General features: G+C 53.6%; 3 protein-coding genes across 18 annotated transcripts in view; 2 read left to right on the top strand and 1 right to left on the bottom strand.

The window, feature by feature from the left end:
• Positions 1-4,693: 4,693 nt before the first annotated feature.
• APBB3 (amyloid beta precursor protein binding family B member 3) lies at positions 4,694-9,777 on the top strand (the record flags this gene model as incomplete). The annotated part of the gene is made up of 12 exons (XM_082323934.1): positions 4,694-4,742; positions 5,773-5,963; positions 6,252-6,328; positions 6,588-6,645; positions 6,829-6,969; positions 7,358-7,485; positions 7,697-7,811; positions 7,898-7,985; positions 8,174-8,257; positions 8,432-8,547; positions 8,718-8,900; positions 9,553-9,777. The coding sequence occupies 12 exons, from the start codon at positions 4,694-4,696 to the stop codon at positions 9,775-9,777; spliced, it is 1,455 nt and encodes a 484-aa protein (XP_082180060.1).
• An 80-nt stretch (positions 9,778-9,857) lies between these two features.
• Positions 9,858-11,726, top strand: SRA1 (steroid receptor RNA activator 1). 2 transcript variants are annotated; one of them, XM_082323881.1, is made up of 5 exons: positions 9,858-9,971; positions 10,203-10,307; positions 10,728-10,966; positions 11,149-11,257; positions 11,366-11,726. In XM_082323881.1, exons 1-5 carry the CDS (start codon positions 9,947-9,949, stop codon positions 11,557-11,559), a joined length of 672 nt encoding a protein of 223 aa, XP_082180007.1. In that variant the 5' UTR covers positions 9,858-9,946; the 3' UTR covers positions 11,560-11,726. The 2 variants fall into 2 exon arrangements, with proteins under 2 accessions (XP_082180007.1, XP_082180008.1); XM_082323882.1 differs by lacking the exon at positions 10,203-10,307 and having other exon boundaries at positions 9,920-9,971.
• Positions 11,727-12,541: 815 nt separating this feature from the next.
• Positions 12,542-25,579, bottom strand: part of ANKHD1 (ankyrin repeat and KH domain containing 1) — a gene marked incomplete at its 3' end in the record, with an annotated part of 121,926 nt that continues 108,888 nt past the window's right edge. For 4 of the 15 annotated variants that reach the window (XM_082324262.1, XM_082324279.1, XM_082324266.1 and 1 more), the window contains 7 exons: positions 20,972-21,166; positions 19,641-19,895; positions 18,100-18,275; positions 16,848-17,012; positions 16,341-16,387; positions 12,931-13,104; positions 12,542-12,743 (listed from right to left, as the gene is read on the bottom strand). In XM_082324262.1, the coding sequence (XP_082180388.1) occupies positions 12,951-13,104; positions 16,341-16,387; positions 16,848-17,012; positions 18,100-18,275; positions 19,641-19,895; positions 20,972-21,166 (992 nt within the window). Of the gene's footprint in view, positions 12,744-12,930; positions 13,105-15,870; positions 16,388-16,847; positions 17,013-18,099; positions 18,276-19,640; positions 19,896-20,971; positions 21,167-25,579 lie in introns of those variants that run through there. The other 11 variants (XM_082324274.1, XM_082324278.1, XM_082324273.1 and 8 more) reach the window with 10 other exon arrangements.

The raw sequence follows: 25,579 nt of genomic DNA, 5'->3' as shown, positions 1-25,579 counted from the left end.
TACCTGCTGAATTTATTCCCACCAAGACCATGAGGTTTCTGCTGAGAACCTCATCCCTCAGAGATGCCAAGACCCTGTGCTCCCCACTGTCTAAGATAGACCAGCCAAAGGTGTCTCAGGTGGCAGGGAGAGCAGAAAGGGCCCAGCACTTCACTGAGGAGTGATGACCACAGCCCAAGCTGGAAAAGAAAAAGCACTCGTCCCTTGCAGAGAGCAACAGCCTAACTAAGTCTCACTGAGTGTAACTTTATTAGTGAAAACAGGCTGCAAAAATCATGTCAATGACAAACTACACACAAGAAAAATGTCAAGTGCTTGACTTTTCTTTTTGCCTCTGATTATCCGTCTGTTTTCATTGGCCATTTTTGCTATTGCTCGCTCCCACTCAAGGGTCTAGCAGGGAGCACACTCACTCCTGCTTTACTACAGCAGAAGACTGGCTTTACTGGGCTTACACAGAAACCCCCGCTGCTAGCCAGCCTCAGAAGGTTGCACCCTTGGGAGAAACAGGCAATCTGCCCTGTATTGCTGTGAAGGGACAGTAATAACCTCAGGCTCTGGATCAAAAGGGACTACAGTTAAAAAGGAAAACCAACTCTTGCCTCTTGAAGAGGAGCATGCACTGCAGAGCTGCCGTGCAGACACTCTAGGACAGACGCACAAGCTAGAGAGGGCTCCTATCAGCCTTAGGTAGGGCCTGCTATATGCATTTGAGGAATACGTGCTATATGCGCAAATGTTTTTCCCGTCCCAGCAAGAAACAACTGAGCAAGGGAAGACCACACTTGTTCCTACCTCTCATTTAGAGAAGTGCTGTGAGAGCCCCCTTATATTGTGAAGCGATCTTGCTGATAATTGCCCTAGGAAGATAAAATTGTGAGTCAAGTCAAGGAGAAATCTTATGCCCCTTCTCGAGGATTTCATTATTCAGGCCAGAAAAAAAAAAAGAGTTCTGGTCTCTAGCCCAGCACCAAAAATTACACCTGTCACCCTGTTTCTTCTTCAAGCACAAATTAAACCAAACCAAACACAGATCTCTCTATCTTCAGGGCCAACACCAGAAGACTATGAGAGCTGTAGAATTACTAGATGTCTCATACCTTTCCCTGAGGAGTGTAAGGGCTTTCCTTGTGGTACATCCTATGAACCAAGAAAAATCTTCCCCAGCTCTCCCAGGCAGCTGGCACTCAGTGTTTGTCAGCCCCAGAGCCACACAGCATTTCCTGCTGCCTGAAGACAGACAAAACAATGTTAGTGTAGGTAATCAATGCCTGCTTGAAGAGGTAAACAAACACTCCAGAGAGAAAACGGAAATAAAGGGATCTGTGAGGAGTCTGGGCTTTGCAGAGCTGAGATCAGGCAAAACTCCAGTAGAATGAGTCCTGCTTCAGATTCTCACTTGCAAGACCCAGAGGCATTATCAAATTATGGACAGAAGAAGCAAGGGCAGAGCAATCCCCTCTCCATGCCCCACCCCACCCCCCCGGCTCAGCTCCCAGCAGAGCATCACTGCTGGGGTTGATGCAGGATTGCAGACAGCATGATGAGTCCCATCGCCAAGCCAGGCCTGGTGGCCTGTAAGAAGCAGGGGCAGCGAGAAGCTGGTTGTGAAGCTGATGCTGGGTTGCACTGTGCAATGTGGGAATGGAACCACGGGCACACCCTTCCATCACCACCACATCCCTACCCTGTACATGTGGGTCTTCATGCAGCTGGAAATGGCTCCTAGCCAAATCTCAGCCCTGTGACTGAATATACAAGGAAGCACCCAAGGAGCTGAAAAAAAGTTCAGCAAGACATTAAAAACATTAGTGATGAAAGATAAAGCTTCTTAGGGTATTATTTACCTCCAAGCTGATGGAAAGGCTATCCTGCTCATTTGGCCTCATTTGCCATATTCCCAAGGAGGTACATAAGCTGCGTAATGCCCCACTTCACAGACTTGCTGGGGTTCCTCAGAGACAGCAGCCCTCTTTTCCACTACACTGACATCCAAAAATATATTTTTCCAATGCTAAGGACTTGAGTCAATTTATTTGGGGTTGGCAATGGATTTCTTATTAGACAGAGGATCATACCCTTGCCCTCAAGCTCTCCAGCCCACCCGAAGCCCAGACATTAAAGTAACAAGCCATAGACATCTAAAATGGAGACCCCAGTTGTAGGTTTACCCACAGGCATTTAAAAAAATCAGGACACATCACATGGCAAACAACTCAGGCAGCAGACCATCAATTTAAGCCACGGCTGAAGGGGTTTTACCTTAGAGGTAGCTGAGTCTGGTGAACTGTAAGAACCAGGGCATGGCCCATCCCTGGTTCTGCCAAGAGGCACCTAGGGAAACCTTGCTCAGGGTCTTCTTGCCTGTCCTGTGCACTGGCTGGTCCAACCAGAAGATGGCCAACCACCCATGCATGTGTGCATGCACACTTACAGACTCTGAGCATGGATCTCTCTTGGCCAGCACTCAGACCCTCAGGTCCCTCGGACCCTACATGGCTTTGTCGTACTGGGCATCAAGGTCTCCTGTCGTACTGAGCAGCTGGTCCAGTCTGAGGTTCACCAGCTGGTCAAAAATACAGGCTCAGAATGGGGAGCACAGTCACACAAAAGAAATGTGATTTAATAAGAGTATAGGACAAACTGCAGTGATGAAACAAGGTGCTCAGGCAGGCAAGCGTACCTACCACTGCTTACATGTCACCTAACCCTTTTCTCCCTTTTCTTGCTGTTTTCCCATGCTTGTTCTTCCCTGATCCCTCCTTTTCCCCTTCCTACATCTATTCCCCTAAACATCCCATATGAAGTTTCATACAATCCCTAGGTTCTGCTCTGCACCATCCCCAAATTCTCCCTCCTCTGTATCCCACCATAAGTCTTACATCACTGTAGGCCATCATTGCCCTTAAGCTTCATGACATTTGCCAGGAGAGAGGGTTGCCTTCAGTAAGTCGCATTGGTGGGCTTTGCTGAGCTGGAAGAGGAGAGGGAACAGTTCATGTTGGTGTTGCTGCCTTGCATCTGATAAGCCAAGCTTGGTTTTTGGAAGTGAAATGCATGTTGAACTAAGGGCTAAGGAGACACGTGCAGCAGAGGATACCAGTGTTACAAGTCACGGTAAGCTTGTTCCTGTTAGGGGTGAGCTCACTCCTGGGCACTGGAAAAAGAGGAAGCATCACTTGGTCTGGGCAAAGCAGGGGTCAAGGTAAGGCCCGCAACCCCCTCTGGCTCCCATCACTTCAGACACATATGATCCATGAGCCTCCCTTGTTCCTGGTGTGTTGGGATGGGTTGGGTTGGGTAAAGGTTAGAGTTAGGCAAAACATGTCCCAAGGACACAGTGCTTGAATGAGGTCTCAGAAATCCCACTAGCTCCAGACAGATGCAGAAGAAATAGCTTGTAGCCAAAAAAGCAGATGCCAACAGATACATTTTTGTTTCTACAGAAATGTTTGTGGATGACTATAAAGTTGGATTATGCAGCTGGTGCCTTTCTTAGGCCAAGATGTGAGCAAGGTTAAAATGTGTGTAGGAGGGAAGGGTGTCTCACAAAATTAGAGCCATGTTAGCCCATGGAGTGCATGAATGAGGCTGAGCAAAGAGGCAATGCCTCATCGAAAGTGAGGGAACAGGCATGGAAAATTCATTTTGCACTTCCAAAACCTGCAAGCTCTGTGGACAACTATGCGTGGAAAGAAGCAGGGCAGCTGAGGTGGCATGTAAGGCTCTAAAGGACACAGGCTACATCCAGGACTACTAGCTTCTGGCTCTGAAGAAGGAAAGGTTAAGAGGTCATGATGGACTGTCCAGACATGCCACAGACAGCAAACCACCTTGGAATATGTCATCAGGCACCTGTAGCTTGGAAGGACTTTGTCCCCAGCAGCACATAGGGGGCTCCATGGAGGAATTGAGGTGTACAACAAATGTCTCCAGAGCTTGTCCCCAGGTACTGAGCAACAACCAGGATTGTCAACTCAGGGTAGCATGGAAAACAGAAGTCTTAAACTGGAGATGCAAAGCTCTCAGCCTCTGGTGAGAAGGGGAAGATGACCAGCATACACATTTATGTGTCTTCAGTACTGACTGAAGGAGGCTGGACCAGAGGCAGAGGGAAATAGGAGGACCTGAGCATGCATGGGAGAGAATGAGCATGGAATAAGCATGGATGGAGAAGAATAAGGATGATCTGTGGGGAAAGGGAGGGGAATGGAGGAAACCTAAGGGTGCGTGGAGGGGAAGGGAATGAACCTAAGAGCACAAGGGCTGACCTGGACCTGCTACTGCACTCAGAAACCTCTTTTCCTGCCCCCAAATGCCCCTTCCCCACTCCAGTGTCCCATTTTCTGCACCGCAACACCCGAAGGACCTCACCACCCCTCTGGCCTCCGGCAACCCCGCCAGGCACCCAAACACACCCTCTCCTTCCCCAACACCGCCGAGGCGTCCTCTGCCGCGCCTACGGCTCCGGCTCACACCCACACCCCGCCTCGGTCCTTCCCGTCCCCGCGCACCCCCTCCCGCCCCCGGGCAGCCCCTCCCGCCCCCGCCCGCCTCCCGCCCGTCTGCTCGGCCGCCCGCCCCGCCCCGGCCCCGCCCTCGCCGCCCCGCCCTTCCCGCCGCAGCCGCCGCTGGGTCCGGGCCTGGGGAGGCGGCGGGCCGGGGTGGCCGCGCCGGGGCGGGCGCCGGGGCCATGCTGGGCAAGGACTACATGCTGGCCATCGTCCTCGTCAACTGCGACGGTCAGCCGCGCCGGCGGGCGGGGCCGCGCTCTGGGGGCCGGGGCCGGGGCTCGGGGTCGGGACCGGGGCCGGGGCCGGAGCCGGTGCGTGTCGGGGTCGGGGGCCGGGCCGAGGCGCTGCCCGTGTCCGTGCCCGCGGGCTGGAGCGGCGGCCGCGCCCCGGCGCTGTCCGCGGTGCTGACCGGGGCCCGCAGCGGCCTGTGCTGGGCGCCCGGCCCGGCCCCGCCGCCTCTCCGCCCCTCCCAAGGTCGCGGGGGGAACCCCCATCACGCGTCCCCACCCTCCTGCGGGTCGGGGGTCCCGCGGGGCGCGGCAGGCGGAGCGGCGGCCCACCACAGAGCGCCCGGCCCCACGGCAGCGCAGCCCTTGGGGATGAGCACCCACGAGGGGTGCGCCGAGCCCTGCGGATTTTGGGCTGCATTCCCAGGAGCAGACCTCGCTGCTGTGCTGCACCACGGGCTCATTTCCGTGACCTCTCCAGGGCTCAGGGTGCAGGGAAGAGGGGGTTAATCTACTGCTCCTAGCTGCAACCCTCCATGGGTGCTTTCCTCCTCCCAGACCCCGGGGTGGGGGGGGTCTGTCCCCAACCCCTTTCCCTCAGCCAGGCTGGGAAGAAACCAGTCTCAGGCATCCTGGGGTCTTGGCAGAGGGCTGGGGACCACATGCTGGCAGTAGGAGCTCTGGGCTGGCAGCCCCAGGCCCTGCCTGGTCACCCCTGCAGGGTGCCTTCCCTGGCAGGCTCAGGCTGCCCATACTCTCTGTAACTCTGCCGAGGTCACCCCATCCCTCTGGGAGCCAGTGAGGCAGCTGCCTGCACTGATCACTTGCCTGGGGTCTGCCACTACCGCAGCCTCTCTGGCGTCGTGCCAAGCCTTCCCCCCCCATGCTTCTCTCCTGGGCCACGTGCCCAGCTGTGCACACAGAGGGCACCACAGGACCCTTTCACTGCTGGGTGAAGCTGCCTGCTTCTTAGGGTGCCCTGCAGCTGCAGGACCTTCCCCTCCCTTGCCTCACATTCTCCCTCTGCACAGACAACCTCTGGAGTGACCAGAGCCTGGAGACAGACCCCGACCTCCCCCCAGGCTGGAGGAAAATCCGTGACTCTCTGGGCACCTACTACTGGCATGTACCAACCGGCACGACGCAGTGGCAGCACCCAGCACGCACCACCAGCCCAGGAGGGTGCCCGGAGGCTGATGGAGAGGCGACACTCCAGGGAATGGTACAGGATGTGGGCAGGGGGGGTGAGGGCTTGTGTTGGATCCCACCCCCAACATGATCTTGCTGAAGGGCCCTCTGGGCATCGCTGCTCCAGCCTCCCCTTGGAGCATCCCATTCCTGGCCAGGGTTAAGCCCCTTGAAAGGCTCCAGCAGACCCCGTGTTGGCCTCATCCTGGCTGCATGGGATGCCTGCAAGCTCAGGCTCTGCTGTCCTGGAAGGGAGGTCTCCTACCTGGTGCCTCCTGGCAGCCTCTCTTGCTGCCCTCACCCCTTTCCTCTTCTCTCCCAGGACTGCCAGGCCTCCATGGTGAAGCACTCGGCAAAGGACAGGCCCATTCCCAGCCCCATGGCTTCGCTGTCTCGGAGGTAGGGCTGCCCACCCACTCTGCTGGTTTGTGGGGCACCACTGACCCTTGACCACTGCTGGGTGCTGGGCCCTGGTGCCCCCACCAGAGCAGCCCCACATGTTGGAGCCAACAGGACCACGCTGGTCACCTCCATGGGATGCTTCCCAGCTGGTGGTATGGGGGTCTGCCAGTGCCAGGGCATCCTGCTGCTTCCCTGGGTGTCCCAGGTCTGTGCTGCCAAGTGGGAGCTGTCCCCCCACCACCCTGTCCCTCCACAGGACCTCGCTGCCCTGGCACGGAGATGACTTCCAGCACAACGCTGAGCCTGGCTCCAAGGTACTGCACCTGGGAGCTTCACTGCAGCATCGTGGGCTAGGGCTGGCAGAGGAGGGGCAGGCAGCAGCCAGCAGGGACAGGGATGGGAGCAAGAGCAGTGGTGACCACACCAGCATGGTGAGGGGCGTGAGATAGGGGTGGCTGTGCTGGCTGGGCACTGAAGCTCCATGTGTCTCTGCTCAGTGCTTTGCTGTGCGCTCGCTGGGCTGGGTGGAGATCCCTGAGGAGGACCTGGCACCCGGCAAGAGCAGCATTGCTGTCAACAACTGCATCCAGCAGCTCTCCAACAGCAAGGGCCAGGGCTCTGCGGAGAACTGGGGTGAGGTGAGAGCCTGGGGTGGTGCCGCCAAGCAAGGTCCCACCCCAGGGCACTGCTGCTGAGGCTGGCTGTCCCCACTGACAGGGACCGTGCCTGGGGGGGGTAAGGGACCAGTGCCAGTGTCAGAGTCAACTCTCTCCATATAGGGCATCCACATGGTGGGACAGATGGGTCTGACAGGGCTGTCCCTTAGGGGCAGTGCCAGGGGTGCCTGGGTGGGCTGTCCCCACACACACGAATGCTACCTGGGGAGGGCTGGGGGGATGGGACAGGGCTGTCACCATGCTTGGGGCTGAATAGGCTGGGGGGGACAGGGTTGTCCCTACACATGGGCTGGGTGCTGGGGACACCCAGGCCATCTGCCAGGCTGAGGGAGCCGCTGACCCTCTGCAGGGCCAGGACCTGGTGATGATCCTGAAGAAAGACACCATGAGTCTGGTGGACCCCCTCGACCGCAGCCTCATCCACTGCCAGCCCATCCTCAACATCCGCGTCTGGGGCGTTGGCTGCAACAACGGCAGGTGCTGGGGGCCGGGGCAGAGCTGAGGGCTGCACGGCAGCTCTGCCCGCTGCAGGGGGAAGGCACCCCAGCAGTAACCTGTCCCCTCTCCTCCCTCCCTGACTGCCACCATGGCTGCAGGGACAGGTAAGGGGGCGCGGAGCCAGGGGGCAGCATGGGAAGGGGGGGGCTGCCTCTGCTGGGGTCTCACTGGCTTGCTTGTGGCCTTGTAGAGACTTTGCTTTCGTGGCCAGTGACAAGGACACCTGCATCCTCAAGTGTCACGTTTTCCACTGCAACGTGCCCGCCAAGGGCATCGCCAAGGCCCTGCACGAGATGTGCTCCAAGGTGGGATGCAGGGCCCCTGGCAGGTGTGGGCATGGCCCAGGGGTCTTGGGGGTGAGGGGAGGCACCGGGACCCCTGTCTCTTGCAGATCGTGGCTGAGCGAGCTGTAGCAAGCAGTGGGCTGCGACACGGCACCATGCTGGAGCCCGTCTCCACTGAGGACCTGCCGCTGCAAGGTACCATCCCCCTGGCACTGCTGGCTGCTCCCCCTGCCCACAGTCTGCCCTCGGGCAGTGGGATGCCCAGTGGCCAGAGCCCTTTGGCCTGCCCGGCTGTGTTCCTGGGTTCCTTGGGGACACAGGGGGGGACATGGGGGGGGACACGGGGGGGGGGGGGGTACCCCCTACCTCTCCTGTCCTGGCAGTGGATATCCTGGAAGCGGTGAGGCAGTCAATGCAGACCTATGAGGCATTGTACATCGGCAGCCTGCCCGTGCCCAGGGCCATGGGTAAGCACCGCTGGCCCTGCCACAGCTGGGGGACAACCGAGAACCCCTTGCCGTGGGGCAGCCGAGCAGCTGTGCCCTGGCGCTGGGCGGTCCCTGCCTGTGGGGCCAGCTGGCAGCACCCTACCTGCTGGCAGCTGGGGCAAGGGCCAATGGTATGGAGTCTCCCGCCCCCAGGGATGGATGTGCTGAACCAGGCCATTGAGAAGCTGATGAGGGGACCCGGGCGGGAGCGCTGGACGCCCTCTCTCATCCACGTGTCCGACACAGCCATGAGGGTGCACCCCACACAGGTGGGGAGGGGGATGGGGGACTCCAGACGAAGTGGGCACCTTGCTGCCACCAGGGTGGGACAGGGAACCCCCATGGGGGGACCCAGGCTCCTGGCAGAGGGGACCTGGTGGGGGTGGCAGGGCTGCCTGGGGTGCAGCCAGGCATCGATAGGCCCATGGGGTCCCCGCAGGAGGACGAGGAGGCAGGGCACATCTGGGAGTGCCAGGTGCGGTATGTGACCTTCCTGGGGGTGGGCCGGGACGCCCACACCTTCGCACTCATCATGGACACAGGGCAACGCTTCCAGTGCGCAGCCTTCTGGTGCGAGCCCGACGCTGGCACCATCTCGGAGGCAGTGCAGGCAGCCTGCATGGTAAGCAGGTGTGGGGCATCTTCCCCAGTCACCCCAGCTTCCTAGTCCTCCGGGACACCTGGAGGAGGAGGCAAGAGCTGGGGAGTGGAAAGCTGGGGGGCTGGGTGGGATGCCCAGCCCTGAGGAGGGTGGCAGGGGCAGGAGGAAGTTGACCCCATGGTGTTGTGTCCAACCCACAGCCATGCCGTGTTGGGTTGTTCTAACCCCACAGTGATGCCGTGTTGTGCCACACCATGTTGTGTCTGACCCCAGGGTGATGCTATGTTTTGTCCCACCCTATGACCACACCATGTTGCATGTGACCCCACAGGCATGCAGTGTTGTTTCTGATGCCATGTTGTGTCCAACCTCACGGTGATGCTGTGTTGCATCCCACCCCATGGTCACGCATTGCACGTGATCGCACAGCCACGCTGTGTTGTGTCCCTACCCATGGTATGCCATGTCATGTCTAACCATGTAGTGTCCCACCCCACGGCCACACCATGATGTGTCTGACCCCATGGTGATGCTGTGGTGCATCCCACCCCATCGTGGCACCATGTTGCATCCCACCCCACAGCCACACCATGATGTATCTGACCCCACGGCCACACCACATTGCGTGTGACCCCCACAGTGATGCCACGCTCTCTCCCTGGTGCCCCTGCAGGTGCAGTACCAGAAGTGCCTGGTGGCTGCTGCACCGGGGGCTAAGGTGAAGGGTACGACAAGCCGGGGCTGGGCCGGGCCGGCGGCCTCGGGGGACACTGCCAGCGGGGCGGCCAAGGCGAGCGGGGGCAGCGGAGGGGCGGCGGGGGCCAGTGCCCGCAAGCGGGGCCTCTTCTCCTTCCTGGAGGCCTTCCGCCTCAGGCGGGCCCTCCTCCATACCCCATAGGGGGCCGGGGCCGGGGCCGGGGGCCGGGGCCGGAGGCCCCGCCCCTGGGCTCCGGCCCCGGCCCCGCTCTCCCCGGCGGGGCGGGGAGAGGGAAAGCCCCGCCCCTTCTCGCCCCGCCCCGCCCCGCCCCATCGCACGGAAGGGGCAGGGCCGGGCGTGACGTGGCGGCATGGCGGAGCTCTACGTGAAACCGGGTGAGAGGGAGCGGGTGAACTTCCGGTCCGGCGGGGATGGCGGGGGGCCGGGGGTCTGTGTGGGGAGAGACGGGGGGAGCCGGGGCCGGTGTAGGGGTCGGGGGGGCGGGTTTGGGTGTGGGGAGCACCGGGAAGGCTGTGTCCGGGGAGGGGGAGCCCGTGTCCGGGGGGGGGTGGGGTGTCCCCTTGGTTCCCCCCCCGGGGTCTCACCGTGCCCTTTTGCTGCCGCAGGGAACCAGGAGCGTGGCTGGAACGACCCCCCCCAGTTCTCCTACGGGCTGCAGGCGCAGGCTGGGGGGCCCAGGCGAACCCCGCTCACCCGCCGGGCCCCCCCAGGTCTGCACCCACAAAACCCCCAGCCCACCCTGCTTCACCCCTGCCCAGCCGGGGGCTGCTCCGGGGGAAGCCGGGACCCAGGGCAGCCCCCGGGCTGGCGGCGTCGCAGGGGCCTCTCCTTCTCCTCTTCCCACTTGGATCCGGTGGGAATCACAGCCCGGCCTGGGCATTGGATCTGGCTCTCCCTGCCCCATCTCCTGCCCTCGCTGCCGGCCCTGTGCGTGCAGAGGCCGGGCAATGCCGGCACAGCAGCGCCAGCCCTGTGCAGGCAGAGGGGCAGCATGGGCGGGGGGGTCCTGGGGCCTAAGCCCCCCCTTCCTGCTGTGCCTGCTTGATGGGGGTGACAAGGGTGCAGCTCCCGGTGCCCGGCTGGTGTCCCCGCGGCTGATGGGGCTCTGTGCCGGTACCTGTTCTCTGCAGGTGCTCCTCCAGACCCAGCCAGTGCCCCTGCTGCCTCTGCTGCCTCCACAGCGCTGCCCCCCCGAGCGCCAGGGCCACCCCGCCTCGGGACCGTCAGCCCGGCCCTGCGGGCAGAGCGCGGGAGGCCAAGCGCTGCGGCAGGCCCGGAGGAGCACGGCCCAGAGGAGTGCAGCGTGCCTGCCGACGCCGTCCTCGCCCCGCTGAGGGAGGCCCTCGCTGCCTGCCGCCCCATGGTGCAGGTGATGCCCCAGCCCCTTCCTCCACCTCTGCCCCATGCTCTGCAGGGGCACAGGAGAGACAGCAGGCAGGGGCTGCCTGTTCCCTGGATGCCTGTGGGGCAAGGAGAGCCACCCCTGCCCTGGGGGCTCCCCAGAGGTGGTGGGGGTCAGGTTCCCCCCCTCCAGCCCAACTCTGCTTTCAGAAACAAGTGTGCGACGACATTGGGCGGCGGCTGACAGCGCTGGAGGATGCATGGGCTCAGGGGAAACTGTCGGCCCCAGTAAGGAAGAGGATGAACCTCCTGGTGCAAGGTAAGGGGCAAGTGGGGGCTGCATCTGGGCTAGCACCAGGCCACTGGGCAGGGGCCACCCACGGGAAGGCTGACCGTACACCACTGATGGGTTCCCCTTTCCTGGCAGAGCTCCAACAACAGCGCTGGGATGCAGCTGACGAGATCCACCGCTCGCTTATGGTGGACCATGTGAACGAGGTGAGCCAGTGGCTGGTAGGCGTCAAGCGCCTGATCGCTGAGACAAGGAACCTGCCTACTGCGGAGCTGGTTGCAGCGACGGATGGCAGCGCCGAGGCTGGGCCTGGCCAGGAGCATCCCTGATGCCAGGGATGGGGCTGCAGACTGTGAGCAGGACAGCCTGTGCCCAGGGCCACCAGCAGACGGGCCGCCTCTGCATTCCAGTCCTCGCCCAGGAAAAGGGGATTTTAATCATTGCGACATTTTAGTGGTGATTCACTACATGATGTTTAATAAACAGCACTAACCTGCCCCTGGCCACAGCCTGCCGTGGGGTTCTGGCACCAGGCAGGTCCTGGTTCTCTCCCAGGAGCAGCAGGCTAGGCTAAGGGGCTCTTGCCCTCACAGGGTGTTCCCAGCCCACAAGACATGAAGAGAAGGAATCCCCATGGCAGCACCCCCAGCATTACCCAGGTTGAGTGGGCAGCGATGCATTTCCCTGCTGTGCTGGCTGGCAAAGCCTGGCCCCCTCTGACCTTGCCTTTGGCAGTGGGGGGGGACCTACAGCAGCAGGCACATCACCCAGCTCTTCTGCAGGAGACTGCCCCTAAGGAGTTCTAGGCTGGCTGGGGAGGCCAACCTGCTGCCAGCCCAGAGCAGCCTCGCACAGGCAGGGTTTGTGCTGCAGCTACAGCCTGTGCTCCCATCTGGGGTCCTGCCTTGTCCTGGCACAGCTCGGACCCAAGTCTGGGACACGAGAGACCTGGGTGACCTCGGGGACAGGGAGATCCAGGGAGAAACATCACAGTGCTAGTGATGCCCCCCAGGTCAGGTAAGCCCAGGGTGTTAACGTTTACCCTGGACAGCAAGCAGACTGCACTGTGCTGCTCCCTTCCATGCTTGTCAGAAGGCCTCTCCAGCTGCCCCCAGCACAGCTGGGGCAGGCTGCATGTGGCAGCCCAAGCCTTGGAGCAGGTGCTAAGGCCCTGCATTCACCACCCCCAGCCTGCCAGTGCAGGAGGGAGTCTCCACACCCTCTTAGCTCCCCTCTCCGCAGCTCTGACAACCCAGCTGAGCCCCAATATAGAGATGCACTAGGTCAGCACAGGGGTTTCATGGTGTTTATTGATCAAGCATGAGCTCCTAGGCAGTTGCACCAGCCAGTTGTGCTAGAGCCTGAGGTGTCACACATCCATCCCCAGCATCAGAGAGGGCTGCAGTCAGCTCGTCACAGTGCCAGCACCTCCACGAGGCCCAGGAACAGGCCCAGCCATGGCCTGGAGACAGGGAGCTGGAAACTCAGATGTCCATCTCAAACTGGTCTTGATCTGCAAGGGTATAAAGGGACACAGGGCCAGGGTTAGGATGAGGCTGCCTTGGGAGAAACATGCAGGCAAAGGGAGCAAGAGCTGGAACCAGGGCTGAGCTTGGATTTCCCCTTGCCCTTGGGGCCAGGCAGGAGCCCCATGCTCCCCGGCAGCACTTAGGCAGGGGCTGTGTGCCTGGACTGCTCACCTGGCACGGCTTCTTCGCTCTCATTCCGCTCCTTGAGCTCCTCCAGCTTGACGAGGCTGGACTGGGCCAGGGATGTGACACCGGGGATCTGGGGCAGGCAGCAGGGAGGGGTCCTGGCCACGGGTGAATTCTTGCACTCCAGCAGGAATTTGCGGTCGTAGATGATGCGGGTACCTGCCAAAAGCAGGGGGCTGTCAGGCACTGCCAACCCCTGGCCGCCCCTGTCTCTAAGCACCATGGCCTGAGCGCAGAGCAGGAGGTGGGACCCAGTGCTTGGCCACAGCTCAGGGACACAGCTGGCTCTGGAGCGACTGCAGGGCTTCCCACATGGCAGACTGTGACACCCATCCTGCCCAGCAGCTCTCCCCCACATTGTTCCTCCCCTTGAGGCTCCTGGAGCTCTGCCAGGGAACAGCACAGGGGGTCCAGCCTCGATGTGGGTGCCCTGTTGGCAGCCCCTGTGCTGCCCAGAAAGCAGGACCAGCCCTGGGGCGCTTGGCACAGGTCCCCAGCACACCCTGAGCAGGGGTGGCTCCCTGCAGCTATCAAACAGAAAAGGCTGGGTGCCCTGCCATTGGCACCATGGGGAGCTGTACCCAGGGACCTGTTCCCATCAGCTCAGCCAGCGAGCCACCCAGCTGTGCCCTGCACAAGGACAACGCATGGGTTCGATGGGACACCTCCTCCAGTGTGCCAGCCTGCTGGGTGTGGGCACACGCTGCCTCCCCCCACGCCCCAAGCGCCTGCCAGCGATCCCCAAGGTCACGCCAGTCTGCATGTCATGCCTGTGTTCTGCACCAGGTCCAGGCTTGCCCAGCTGTCCCTGCAGCTGAGCGCCAGTTCCCTGCCAGGCTCCAGCAGCGAGCACAGCCCAGGGCAGCAGCAAGCTCAGGGCTCGTGTGCTGGCCGGGCCCTTTCCAGCACCACAAACGCATTACGCAACCCACGCCTGCCCCAGCCCTGGCAGCACCAGGCCTGGCCCCAGATAAGCTTATCAGAGGCACACAATGGAGCCACCGCCCACAGGGTGGGTGCCTGTGGCTCAACCGAAAGGTGTCCAGCTTAGGGATGGGGCACGCGCTACCCTGAGGACAGATGGCAAAGAAAAGGACCTGCTTGACAGCTGAACCAGGGGTTTTGGCACAGGGTTGGAAGGGGGCAAGAGGGCAGGCCTAGGGTACCCCTGGAGGGAGCCGTGCCACCCAGTACCTTCCCCAACGGCTGGTGAACTCAGGTGGGAGCCAACTTCTTGCCCTAGCCCCCTGCACCTCCCCCAGCTCCAGCTAGCCATGCCCAGGCATGACCTACCCCCGAGGGACCAGCACTGCATCCACCACCCCAGCGGCACTGCTGGCAGCCCATTCCCCAGCAGTGCAAGCCCCAGGCACTGCCTCTGCCTGCTCCCCCCAGGTATCACAGGGCAATGATGGCCCTAACTTCTAGCAGTATCTGCCTACAAAGTTTTGGGGTTCCCTTTTCCACTCCAGCTCTGGGCTGCCAGGGAAGCCACCACCCCATGGGCCTGCCAGGATGTGGCACCCAGAGCAGGTGCCCATGCCCCTAAGGACCAAGCTGCAAGGTGGAGGGCCCAGGAAAGGACCCACTCAGGAAGGAGCTGCCTAATTTAGGCAGGGATGGGGCAGCTGAGGCCACCATTCCATTCAAAGGACAACCCCATCCCCGTGCTGGGTCTTACCCCCTGGCGTGGTGGAGTAGACTGTGCCACCTGGCGTAGAGCTGTAGCCCTCTGGGATAGGGAGATGGTGGCTCCCCGGGATGGGGCAGGAGGAGGTGGCTGTGCCCGTTGCAGCCATGAAGCCCACATGGGTGGGGTGGGGGAGGGGCCTAAGGCCCCACCCCTCCGCTGCAACTCACCCCAAGAGCAAACACCTATTGCACTACAATACCATTTGTTTTCAATACAATTACTCTTAACACAAGTGTTTCTCCTTTGGTGTTTGCACTATGGGGGAGCAGCAGCAGTTCAATGTTTTTTGCATTTCTTCCTGAAATACTAAGAAGAATATCTGAATAGATCATCCAGTAGCATTTCTGAGGCTTATTTGCCTGCAGTACTCTGATATTGCTTGTGCACTTTGGGTTTTCAGTACTCCTTCCTTATGCTTTTCCTGGGGAACCTTTGCTGCTGCATGTAAGGATTTGTCCGGAGAAGGTGGAGAAGTCTCCATCTGGTCTGAGAGACCACAGAAAGTGGTCCATTAGATTGGACACTACATGCACTGTCATCACCTGCTTGAGGAATGGACCAAATATTCAGTGTAGTTACTGCCACTGAACAGAAGCAGAAATAAACATAGTCCAAGTGCAGAAAGTGGAGAACTTCTGCACCTGGGTAGAGAATGGATATTCACCTTAAGCAGTCTGGAAAAATCCCCTTCTTCCTCACAGAAAGGACTTGAGGAGCTTTTACCAGATTTAGAGAGTTACAAAAAGCTTAGAATTGTATAAATGACATTTTCCTCTAGTGGGAAGTGGTCTCTGCTTTCCTAAGATCTGCTTCTAGCAGCTGGTCACAGCGAGTCAGGTGAAGAAACCCTGCATTTACCTGTGAGCTACCTATTTACCTTCTGCAAATTAAGATGCCATCAGCTGCCACATTGTCAACTCGGCCCTTATTTCCAGCCCCTGAACAAAACCTGATCTCTCAAGGAACCCACCTGGGAAAAGAGTGCTAGAAGCAGCAGAACTAAACCAGTAGGAAAAAAATAATGCACAACTGTGTTCACATGAGGAGAAAAAAAAAAAAAAAAAAGGCTAACAACTGGCAGGGGGAACGACTGAGCAGACCTCATATCACAGACGACTGCATATCAAAACCCTCCCCCCCAAACCCTGACTGTATCCACTTGCTAATTAGGTGACCCTGAAAAGATGCATCACTGGGCACGGCAGCAGCTTCCGATGACAGCCTCTTCCAAAATTCTCACACACAACCTATAAATACTGTTCGCCTTTTATTGAATACTCAGGTAAATATTTCACATAATACAGGCTACATAAAGTAGAGCCACTATACGACATGAAATTTACTCAGCTTTTCCTTTTAAGTATGTAAACAATTATACATGTATTTACCACCCTAAAAGGTTGAAATCATGTAATCAGCTAGTTCTGTGCTGCATACAAGGAGCATTCAGTAGTGTTTAGCCAAAAGCACTAGTTTAATCCGATTTTTAAGTTCAAAACGGCTAAACTAACTGGAGAACAGAATCAGTTTGTACAGGTAAATCAATTTGTTCTTATACAACGGGCAATCAAGTTTCCATTGTTACAGCCCACAGAAAATTGCTTAGTTAGGCACATTAAAAAATCCCCAGGGTTCTTCATGATCATAAAGATTCCCAAACAAGGCTAAAAAAGGATAGACCCCCTTAAATCAGTTGACGTACTTGAGATGCATGTTTCCAATGTGAGGTGCCCAGGTGCCAGGCCAAATCTACAGCAAGAAATAAAAAGACAAGTCTATTATGAAAACAAATAAAGGTTCCTTTAACAGAGCGTTTAACCACTAGAGGGCAAGCTTAAGGCTTCCCCCTAACATACAAACAGACTGTCCAAAGGCTGGGAGCCCTCTTCAGCTCTGGCCAAGGTTTGACTGACAACCTGCAAGATGCTGAGTATGGATATAAACCCTCTCGTTTATAACAAAGTCGATTACCTGGCTGAGCAGTCTTGAAATGCTGCTTATTTTACCTGAAAGGTTTGGTACAGATGGTGCCATATATTTTTTATAAACACACACACACTGTAGGGGAAAAGTCATGCAAATGATCTCAATTCTAGTATCAAAGAACTGAAAAAAATGACACCTATCCAAAAATGAAGAAAAACGAAACAAAGCACAACACCGTAAAAAGCCCCAGGTAAGCAAAGGTGGAAAAAGGCAGCCACACTACCTGCTGAGCATCAGTACATTCTGTTGAGTTCTGGACAACTTTGATCATGGGATTCCAGGCAGGATCTGGAGTATGGAGCCCATTAAAGAGGGGGCCTCCTGGGCCATCCGCTAGCTGAGGGTGTGAGGGTATTAGAGTGCCACCGTACATGGAAATCGGTAGGCCCTGAGGGAAAAAGAAAGCACTGTCAGTGAAGAAGGCACTGGTTGTGAAGGATGACCATAGTACCACATCTGCCAAGATGACAGAGACAGTTCACATCCATATGTAATGTTCACCTACTGGCAAATATCTCAGCACTGCAAGGAAACGAAGCATCACTGCACACCTAGGCAGAGTATGGAATACAGTGACTCTTCAGAGCTTGAGATTCAAGTCAGTTTACCCATTTTTCTGAAATTACACCTCCCCAGTATGCAGCAGCCTCTGCACAGCGCTTTCAGATCACCCCACAAAGCCAGACACAGCAGCTCTACAAAGTGATCTCAGTGCTCCCTCCACTGACCTCTGCAGCACACAATAACCTTGGTGCACACAGGGCTGCAGCCAGGGGCTGCACTTCAGCAAAGCCTGTAATACAGCTTGAGCCTACAAGACTCTGAGTTGAAGATTTTCTATAAATTACTAATGGCCATCTAAAATATTCTTCCAGTTCAGAAAGAGCAAGTTATAGAGCAGCTTTTTGCAATGATGAGATTTCTTTCCCATGTTTGAATGATCGCTGCTCTGCAATTTAGAAGATCCCAAGAGCACATGCTACAGCTACTTCTGAAACATGCTGTGAGCAGGTCTGCTGTTGAGCACCTCACCCTGGACCACCACCTCCAGTGGTGGCTGACTGTGGCTTGGCTACATCTGTCTGCCTCAGGCTACTTTCCAGTGTTAACATACGGGCACAGACTTACAGGCGGTCCTCTCATCCTGCCGCTTCCTTAAGAAAGGCATGGTTTGTACTGAAAGCATTAAGCAAACCTTTAATCAGCCTCAAGAGCTGATTTCCAAGCAACTGAGCGTCTGAGAAAGGAAACACTGGAGAGCAATGGAGGCATTCAGCTACTTCACAAGAGAACATCTGCAATCTACAAATTCTGGTTTTGTTTAAATACGCCACCAGGCTTGGGCACCTTTTCTAGTCAGTACTAGGATGAAAGGAAGTTCAGGACTAGGTGCAGCAAGCAACAGTAGAAGAGGCACACACACATAGAGTGTAAACAGTCATTTCATAGACTAAATCCAACCCTCAGTAACTTACTTTAGAAAAATCCACAAAACTATTTGGCATAGGTTGGTGGAAAATATTTGAGGGAGCCACTATTCCAGAATCATCTCTCTCCATTGGCTGATGCTGAGAAAATGTGCCTGGGTCCGACAGCTGCTGATGCATCGGATGATTTCCTATGACAGGCTGAGACCAACCTGACAAGCCTTCTGGAAAGAAGATTGAAAATGGCTGATTACAATTCATTGACGACACTCTGGAGTAGAATTCAGCAGCTGCACACACCTACAGACATCCAAATGCTTGCTGAAAACACACAGCCGCAGAGGTATCTCAGGGCTCTGCTCTGCGCAAAGGCAGCTGCGCAAAGGCAGACCTGCCACAGCCTACGCAAAGCAGGAAGATACTTGCAGTTTTTAGGCTAACCCATTAGAGACAATGCAAACACACAAGTCTTATCTGTAGCACCAAGGCCTCTCATAGGGAAGCTGCAGCAGGCAACACTATATAAGGCTGGCTACACACACACACACACTTTCTTTCCCTCCAGCTCCCACATCCTCCCATGTACCATAGGAACACAGAAAAAAGTTATGCGTATGACAGAGGCAAAAATAGGGAAAGAAGAGAGACTGGTGAGGCCAGGAAAGTTTGGCCAGGCACATGCCATCTACATGTACATTCATCTTGATCCTCCAGACAAGTGTGGAGATAATGGGGACTACTAGTAATGGCAAGTTTCAGGTGTCCACAGCAGAACAGCTAGGATCCAATAAACCTCCGAGCATTGTCTGTGAGCACATACAAGCTTTTCTTGAAAAAACACAGCAATGCTGAGACACTAAGTTAACCAAAGTATGGAGGGCTTCACTGAAAATTTAACAAATACAGGACTATTAAACATTTGTCTTTAAAGTTACCAATAGAAACACTTTACACCTCAAATGCTGCAGCTCTTCCTTTCCACAAGACCCTCAAACTATCAGGAAACTGAATGTAAAACTTCAGCTGTTTCAAAGTCATTCTTTTGAAACTGGGGCTGCCTAGAACAGGAGTTACCCCATACTATTCAAGAGTCATGAGGAGATCAATGCAAAAAATCAGCATCCACAACTGTGTGTTTCTGGGTGCATGAGCTGTACCACAACTAACATTTCAAAATGTTAATGGAAAACAAGCTAGAAACTTGGACCAGAGGCAGTTGCCCTTTTAGGCCAAGGGTCAGCCTTGTAAATGGACCCCCTTAACAGATAAAAGTTGTTTAGTTTTTAAATTCTCTATCATTCAATAGACTTGATATGAAATTTCTGAACTGTTCTCAGGGTTTACAAGTGTACACTGACAGATAATCTAGGCTGGGTGAGAACTACCTACATTAGAGAAAACCACAGCACTTTCATTGATAGGCACTCTCCCACCACTGACATGAGTTCTCCCCTCAGGACGTACTACAGGAAAGTTGATTACAGACTGTGGAACTTTCTTCCTCCTCCCCAACTTTCTCTTCAAATGTAGTACTTCCGAAAGGCCCCAGAAGCTTCTTTAGGCTACCCTAGGCTGTACAACAGACTTACCAGATACACTGTTAACTCCAAAGGACCAAATACCACTATGACCGACAGGAGCTGTGAAGTTGGTTCCTAAAGGCGTGGGAGTGACAGATCCTCCCTGTCGAATTCTAGCAAGCCTTTCTGTCCCAATGGGAGGGGGTACCTTTCGATCTTGATTGGCATTACCCATTTTTGGCTGGCCCAAGTTAGAAGGTGCAGAAGCAGCTGAAAGGGGTGAAGATGATCCTGAGGAAACTGATGGAATAGGAGATTCACCTGCTGAAAAGAGTATTTCTCTTGTTTAATTACACACAAAGCACAAAAGCTAGCGAGCATAAATGCTATCCCCCTAACATTATCTCAAAGCAAATTATAAAAAGGTTTTAAAGGCTTTTTTGGCAAGCATTCTACAAGTCTTACACAGAAATTCTGTTTAGTTTATTTTAACTCTAAAATCAACATTATAACACAAATGCTTTCAGCCATCAGAATCATGTGATATTCTCATGACATAGCAATACATCTACATTAGTTACAAGAAAGAATAAGAAACATGGAAGAGTTTCAGAAAGAGGTGAAAATATCAGCCAAAATACCATAAATATATAAACAGCCTGGTTTTGGTATCTACTACTTCCAGCAGAAGAGAAATTAGCTTCCCAAAGCCACATGTGTAATGCAAGAGCATAAATCCCACCAACTTCAGAAGCGTCACTGACTCTTCTTGGGAAATCCAACTTCCTTTGAGCACTCATTTAAACATTTTGGTTCTTAAGCTCAGAGTGGCAATGAAGTTCATGAAGTGACATGAAAAGCCTCTTCACTTAAGATTCTGAATCAAAGACCCATATTTTCTGTAAAGCTACTTCCATGTTCTTCCCATTAGGAGGAAAACCCACTGTTACCTTGGATGATGCTTAAAGATTTTGGAACATTTTAAGTAACATGAAATAATTCCAGAATCCCAATTTAAAAAAAAAAAAAAAAAAAAAGGGCAAGTATAACTTCAAACCATAGCAAACATGACATTTTCACCTAATATTACACTCATACTGTTTAGAGGGGAATCTTTAGCTTGGTATAATTACCTCCACTCCCCCACAGCTTCATACCCTCTCCTCTCAGAGCCTATGATGACTGATTTTTTGCCCAAATATGCCTTTAGTATTGTTACCAGAACTAGTGGCATTTTACATGGGAAAAAACACAAAATAGTACAGCTTGGGATTTGCACGCCATCCTCACAGCTGCTAAAAGCAATTGGAAAGCATTTTGTGCATCACTGGGTAATTTCTTCTAAAGTTACAAATCTACTAAAGACAATAGCTATGAATTTATAGTTAACTAAGACAGACCCATGAAGTTCCTACATGAATTTGTTGCGCTTGTCCAAGGATGTGGTGAAAAATGCTGTCTGTTAAAGCTGGGAGTCCCAACAGGCGCTGGCCCTTGAAGGTAAACCCGTGCTCCTTGTATGTTTGCTGAAAAGCCTGTCAAAGGACCTGAAGAAGAAGTTGTAGAGCTGTTGGATGGATCTAGAGAGGGTAAGCCTGAAATAAACATAAATTTGATTAAATATCTCTCTTTGGGAACCTGCTTCAAAGCACCAGAGAGACCTAGTGCTCCAAATATAATTAAAGCACCTCATCACCTTCAGGGGTATCTGCACATGGTAAGTTCATTTTACAGGTGCACGATTCTCCCTTAGAAACCAACAGAAGGCATTTCTGTCCACTGTTTTGGCCTGAAGTTTTAACAAAAACAGCCATCCCTTTGGTCACTGAAATGAAATGATCTTAGAGGGAGGGCAAAAAAGGAAAGCTGGGAGTGGCAAGGATCTTTATTTACAGAAAAGCCACACAAGTCAAACAGGGATACAGGGCTCTGTGAAAGTCCCAGGGGAATCCAACACCAGGGAAGTAGTTCACTGCAGTACAGTTTTTGCCATCCTATAGGTACATTAACATACAGATCGGTCAGAGAATGCTGTGTCCAGAGAAACAGGGCTGATGATGCACAGCACAACAGGCAAGGGGACTGCTTTCTACAGGGATGCATGAGACGAAGGGAGAGATGGAGAGAAAGTTCAAAGTCCCACGAAAATTATTAGCAAGGGGGAATTACAGTTTTTTAATAAGCTAAAGCTTTTAAGTACTTTTCCAAAATGTTGTAAAAGCTCTCATCACACATTATTACCTGAAATCAGAAACAGGCATGGCCATATGTTCACCTGAGTTTTGGGTTTAGTTTCAAGGGCCTATTAAACAAGACTAGTTTCCAAACCATTTAAACATTTGAAAATGACCACAACCAGGACCAGCCTACATTGCTGCAGAGCAAGGTTGAAGGTTGTATCTACTTACACCACAGCAGTCTGCAAACAGCAGTGGTGACAGGCAATACCTTAGGTCATAGACTAGAGGTGCACCTTTCATCGCTTGGATACGTTCCTGAAAGCCAGGTCTTTTCCCCCCAATATTATCAACCAAGCCAACCTGATTTACTGATTCTAGAAGTGCCAGATCCAACCTGCTGACATTGACAGAAATGACTCACTGGATTTGAAAGAGGTATTTTTCTCACTAGCCCTACCCCAAAGGTTAAAAAAGAGAAGACTCCATGACAGACAAGGAGAAATAAATCACCACCACCAACAGAACATGGGGTGCTCAGATGAAGGAACCTGAGCATGGGAGGACAATCTTTCCGGGTTTGTCACAGCACAAAGTGCAAGACTCCATGGCTATGAGGATGCTAATGCCTGCACAGGCTGCCTGTAAACACAGTTTGATTGATCTGTGTCTGTCTAGAGCTGCAGACTGGCCTCCAGCACGAAGCTTAGCTGTAAGCAGATTGCAACGCCTCCAGCTGAGGGCCCTCCCTGTGCATCTGCCATGGAGGTACTGATGGGACACTCTTGCTAAGCCTCCATCCACAAAAGTCAACGCAGAGGTAGTCAAAAGGCCCCTATGGTGATCGATTCCACCACACATCAAAAACAAGTTTCCAGCTGGCTGACAAACTGCTGAAGATCCCAAGTCTCTGCCCCATACAGAAGGTGTAACAGAGTTGCTGCTGCCCATGGGGACTGCTGGTTTCCTAAACAGAGAACAAGGCAGAGATTATGACAAAAATAGCTCTTCTGCAGAAGAGAGATGCGCAGCTGTGTCTTTTGAAGGCTTGGTAGGATGGGTACACAGCTTTCAAAGTGCAATGACTGTACAGCCAAGACCATTTCATCACTGATGCATATTTTGTACAGGCTGAAGGAAGTGTGACAGCCAGACATGCACAAGTTCAACAGAGTAGTCAGTTTTCAGGTTGTAAAGAACACTTTTTATCATTATCTTGCCTTTCATAAAAGTGGATTAAGAAAACCTTTGCTCAATTTTAAAAATGGCTTCTGTGAACAATGACTTACAGAATTCTGATTTCAGTAATGAGTTTCCTATTTATGTACTTACCAACAAAATCAGGTTTTGTAACACTAAAACCTTTTGCAATACCATACTCTGCAGTTACTTGGGCCATGAATTCAAACTCTTCATCAGGCTCTGAGAGCATAACTGAGCTTTCAAGACCGGTGTATCAATCTCACAAAAACTCTGCTCAAAATTCAGTTTATCAAAGCCCTCCGGTTACTGCAAGGGCTACCTCCACCTTTAGGGAAACAGCCACACGCAACACTTGGCTGGGCTCCCTGTTTTACATGGAGTGACCATCTCATGCAACTTCATACTCATGTGCTGCTTCCTAAGGTGGCAAATTTCAAGTTTGTGATACCTTTTAATGCCATGTGAGCAAGGTCTCAAACCCCTTCTTAAAATGCAGAGGAAAGAAGTAACAAATAGACTTCTTTTGGTCTTCTCCACAGCCTCCCCAAATGGTTGGTCTAAGTCTGCCCTCGATCTGCAAGCTGCTAGGACAAGAGATCTACAGACACAAGTGAGACAAAAGGCCATTTCCAGAACAGATCCACAGCCGGTGAGGAGATCTGCACATGTATCTATGCCACAAAGGAGCTGGTGAATCAGAGAAAACTAGAGCTGCAACTGAGCTTATCCATGAACAGGAAAAGCTGAGTACCCAAACTCCACCCTGAGGTGACAACTTGTTAAGAAGCTGGTTTAGTGCACAATCTAATTATATTAAATCTCCACCAAATCAGCTTAGAGGTGATCACCAAGAGTTGTTGATTTGTGGAAAAATTTGCCACAGCCCAACTGTGCAGGACAGGCACAAAAGACAAACATCTGCTCCATCAAGCGTAGAGTCACAGTTAAGATTCAGGATCGGTGACCACCTGCTTTGACGGCCATTACTACTCCCTCTCATCACACAGAAGTATACTGAATTGCCAGGCAAGGCCCAGACTGCTCCTGGTCCATCGCACTACTGCCAAAGCATAAGCCAGCAGTGACTGGCCCTTCTCCCCCCTTCTCAAAGTCTCATGAAACCTGCCACCAAACCCTATGGAAACACCCAAGGTAGTCCCCAGTTCAACCCACCTCAGAGGCTGAGCTGAGCAGAAAGGTCTGTCACCCGGGGAAGAGCCAGTGAATGAGATAGGTGGACAGACCACAGGACCACACTTATGCTCCGAGGGAAGGCATCGGAAAGGTCCCTCAGCCAGCCGTCCCCGCTGCTTTCCTTACTATCACACCTTCAAAACATCCCCTTCTCCCCAGGCTCTCCTAACCACCCTCCACCCCCCTCATGTGACAGAATTTAGATTCTGAAACAAAGGTGATCAAAAGCAGTACTAAGTAGAATGACATTAAATGAATCAACTAAATACCTGACTAACCAGTCACCTCCTGCCAAGCAGAATTTTTAGCGGCCCATCTACCTATTTGCAGTTTTTCTTCACTTTGCAATATCGGAATCAAATTCTAGATCAGAAAAAATGTGTTCTGCCCAAATATCTTTGTCCTTCAGTTGAGAAGAACTTCACACTTATCTCCCCAAAGTAAACCATGTGAGTATCCACCTAACCTTTTTAACTCAGGGAAGACACAGATTTAGACTACCTTTTAAATACTTACAGTCATTTAAGGATATATAAAGGACCAAGAAATTTTTCCCAATGACAAACAGATGACTTAGCATAAGGGAACAGAAAAATTTTTTTGCTGCTATGGGAAGTCCCGGTCAGCCATCTTTGTATACGCAGGATGCAATCATCAAAAAAATCCGCAGATCCCATGTGCCATAAGCTTCCTTCCCCAGGGGTTATTCCAGCAACAGCCAACTCCCAGTTTAGAGCACTGCAGAGAAAAAGCTGAGCCAATGTAAAATGTTTCTGGATTCTGCTGAGGAGGGTCTGGCAATTCTTTTATTAGCAACCTATCTGACAAACAAGGTCCAGTTACTTTACGTTCCACAGCCTTAGTTACATCTGGTTCTGCTTACTGCGCTGAAACTGGACGTGCACTAGGTATTCACTCACTTTGCAGAGCTACACAGCCCAAATTAAACTGTTAAGAAAACTACAGTCATAGCAAACATCCCAGTTTTGTGGTTAAAGATAGTCAGAGAGAAGTGTTCTGGTTCTCAGAAGTCCTGCACATTTGTAAATCAACCGAGAGAAATGGGAATGCTGAAAATCTTCTTTCCTCACCACCATGTCTTCCAAATGCCCCCTTCTGCTTTAGTCTGAAAGTCAAACTACTTGACTTGTCCCAATCCAGTATTCAAGTCCTGAAGCGTTAGCCCAAATATCTAACATACACTGCAGGGGTAAAGACAACTTCAAAGCAAGGCTCTACAGCTACCCAGCTTCAAGGCACCATAAAGCCATTATGGCAAGAATGGAGAACAGGGTGGCACAGACTAGATTTCTTGAGGGTCTCTTCCAGCCAAATGGGTGCAGTCAGTTGCCTGCAACATAGTTTGAACACTAAGATGATAATAATCCTCTAGGCAGAGCACAGCAAGGGCAGGGAACTCACTGTGAGTGTTCC

The sequence above is a fragment of the Platalea leucorodia genome (genome assembly GCF_965183815.1).
Source record: "Platalea leucorodia genome assembly, chromosome: 11".
NCBI classification, from domain to species: domain Eukaryota; kingdom Metazoa; phylum Chordata; class Aves; order Pelecaniformes; family Threskiornithidae; genus Platalea; species Platalea leucorodia.
Note: the sequence above shows the minus strand (reverse complement) of the source record. Positions and strands in the feature narration are given on the sequence as shown.

Excerpts from the sequence above, each read along its gene's own strand:
- SRA1 (XM_082323881.1), top strand. The coding sequence starts at position 9,947 with ATGGCGGAGCTCTACGTGAAACCGG. Across the intron at positions 10,967-11,148 it reads CCTGCCGCCCCATGGTGCAG|AAACAAGTGTGCGACGACAT; the intron begins GTGATGCCCCAG and ends CTCTGCTTTCAG. Across the intron at positions 11,258-11,365 it reads GATGAACCTCCTGGTGCAAG|AGCTCCAACAACAGCGCTGG; the intron begins GTAAGGGGCAAG and ends CTTTCCTGGCAG.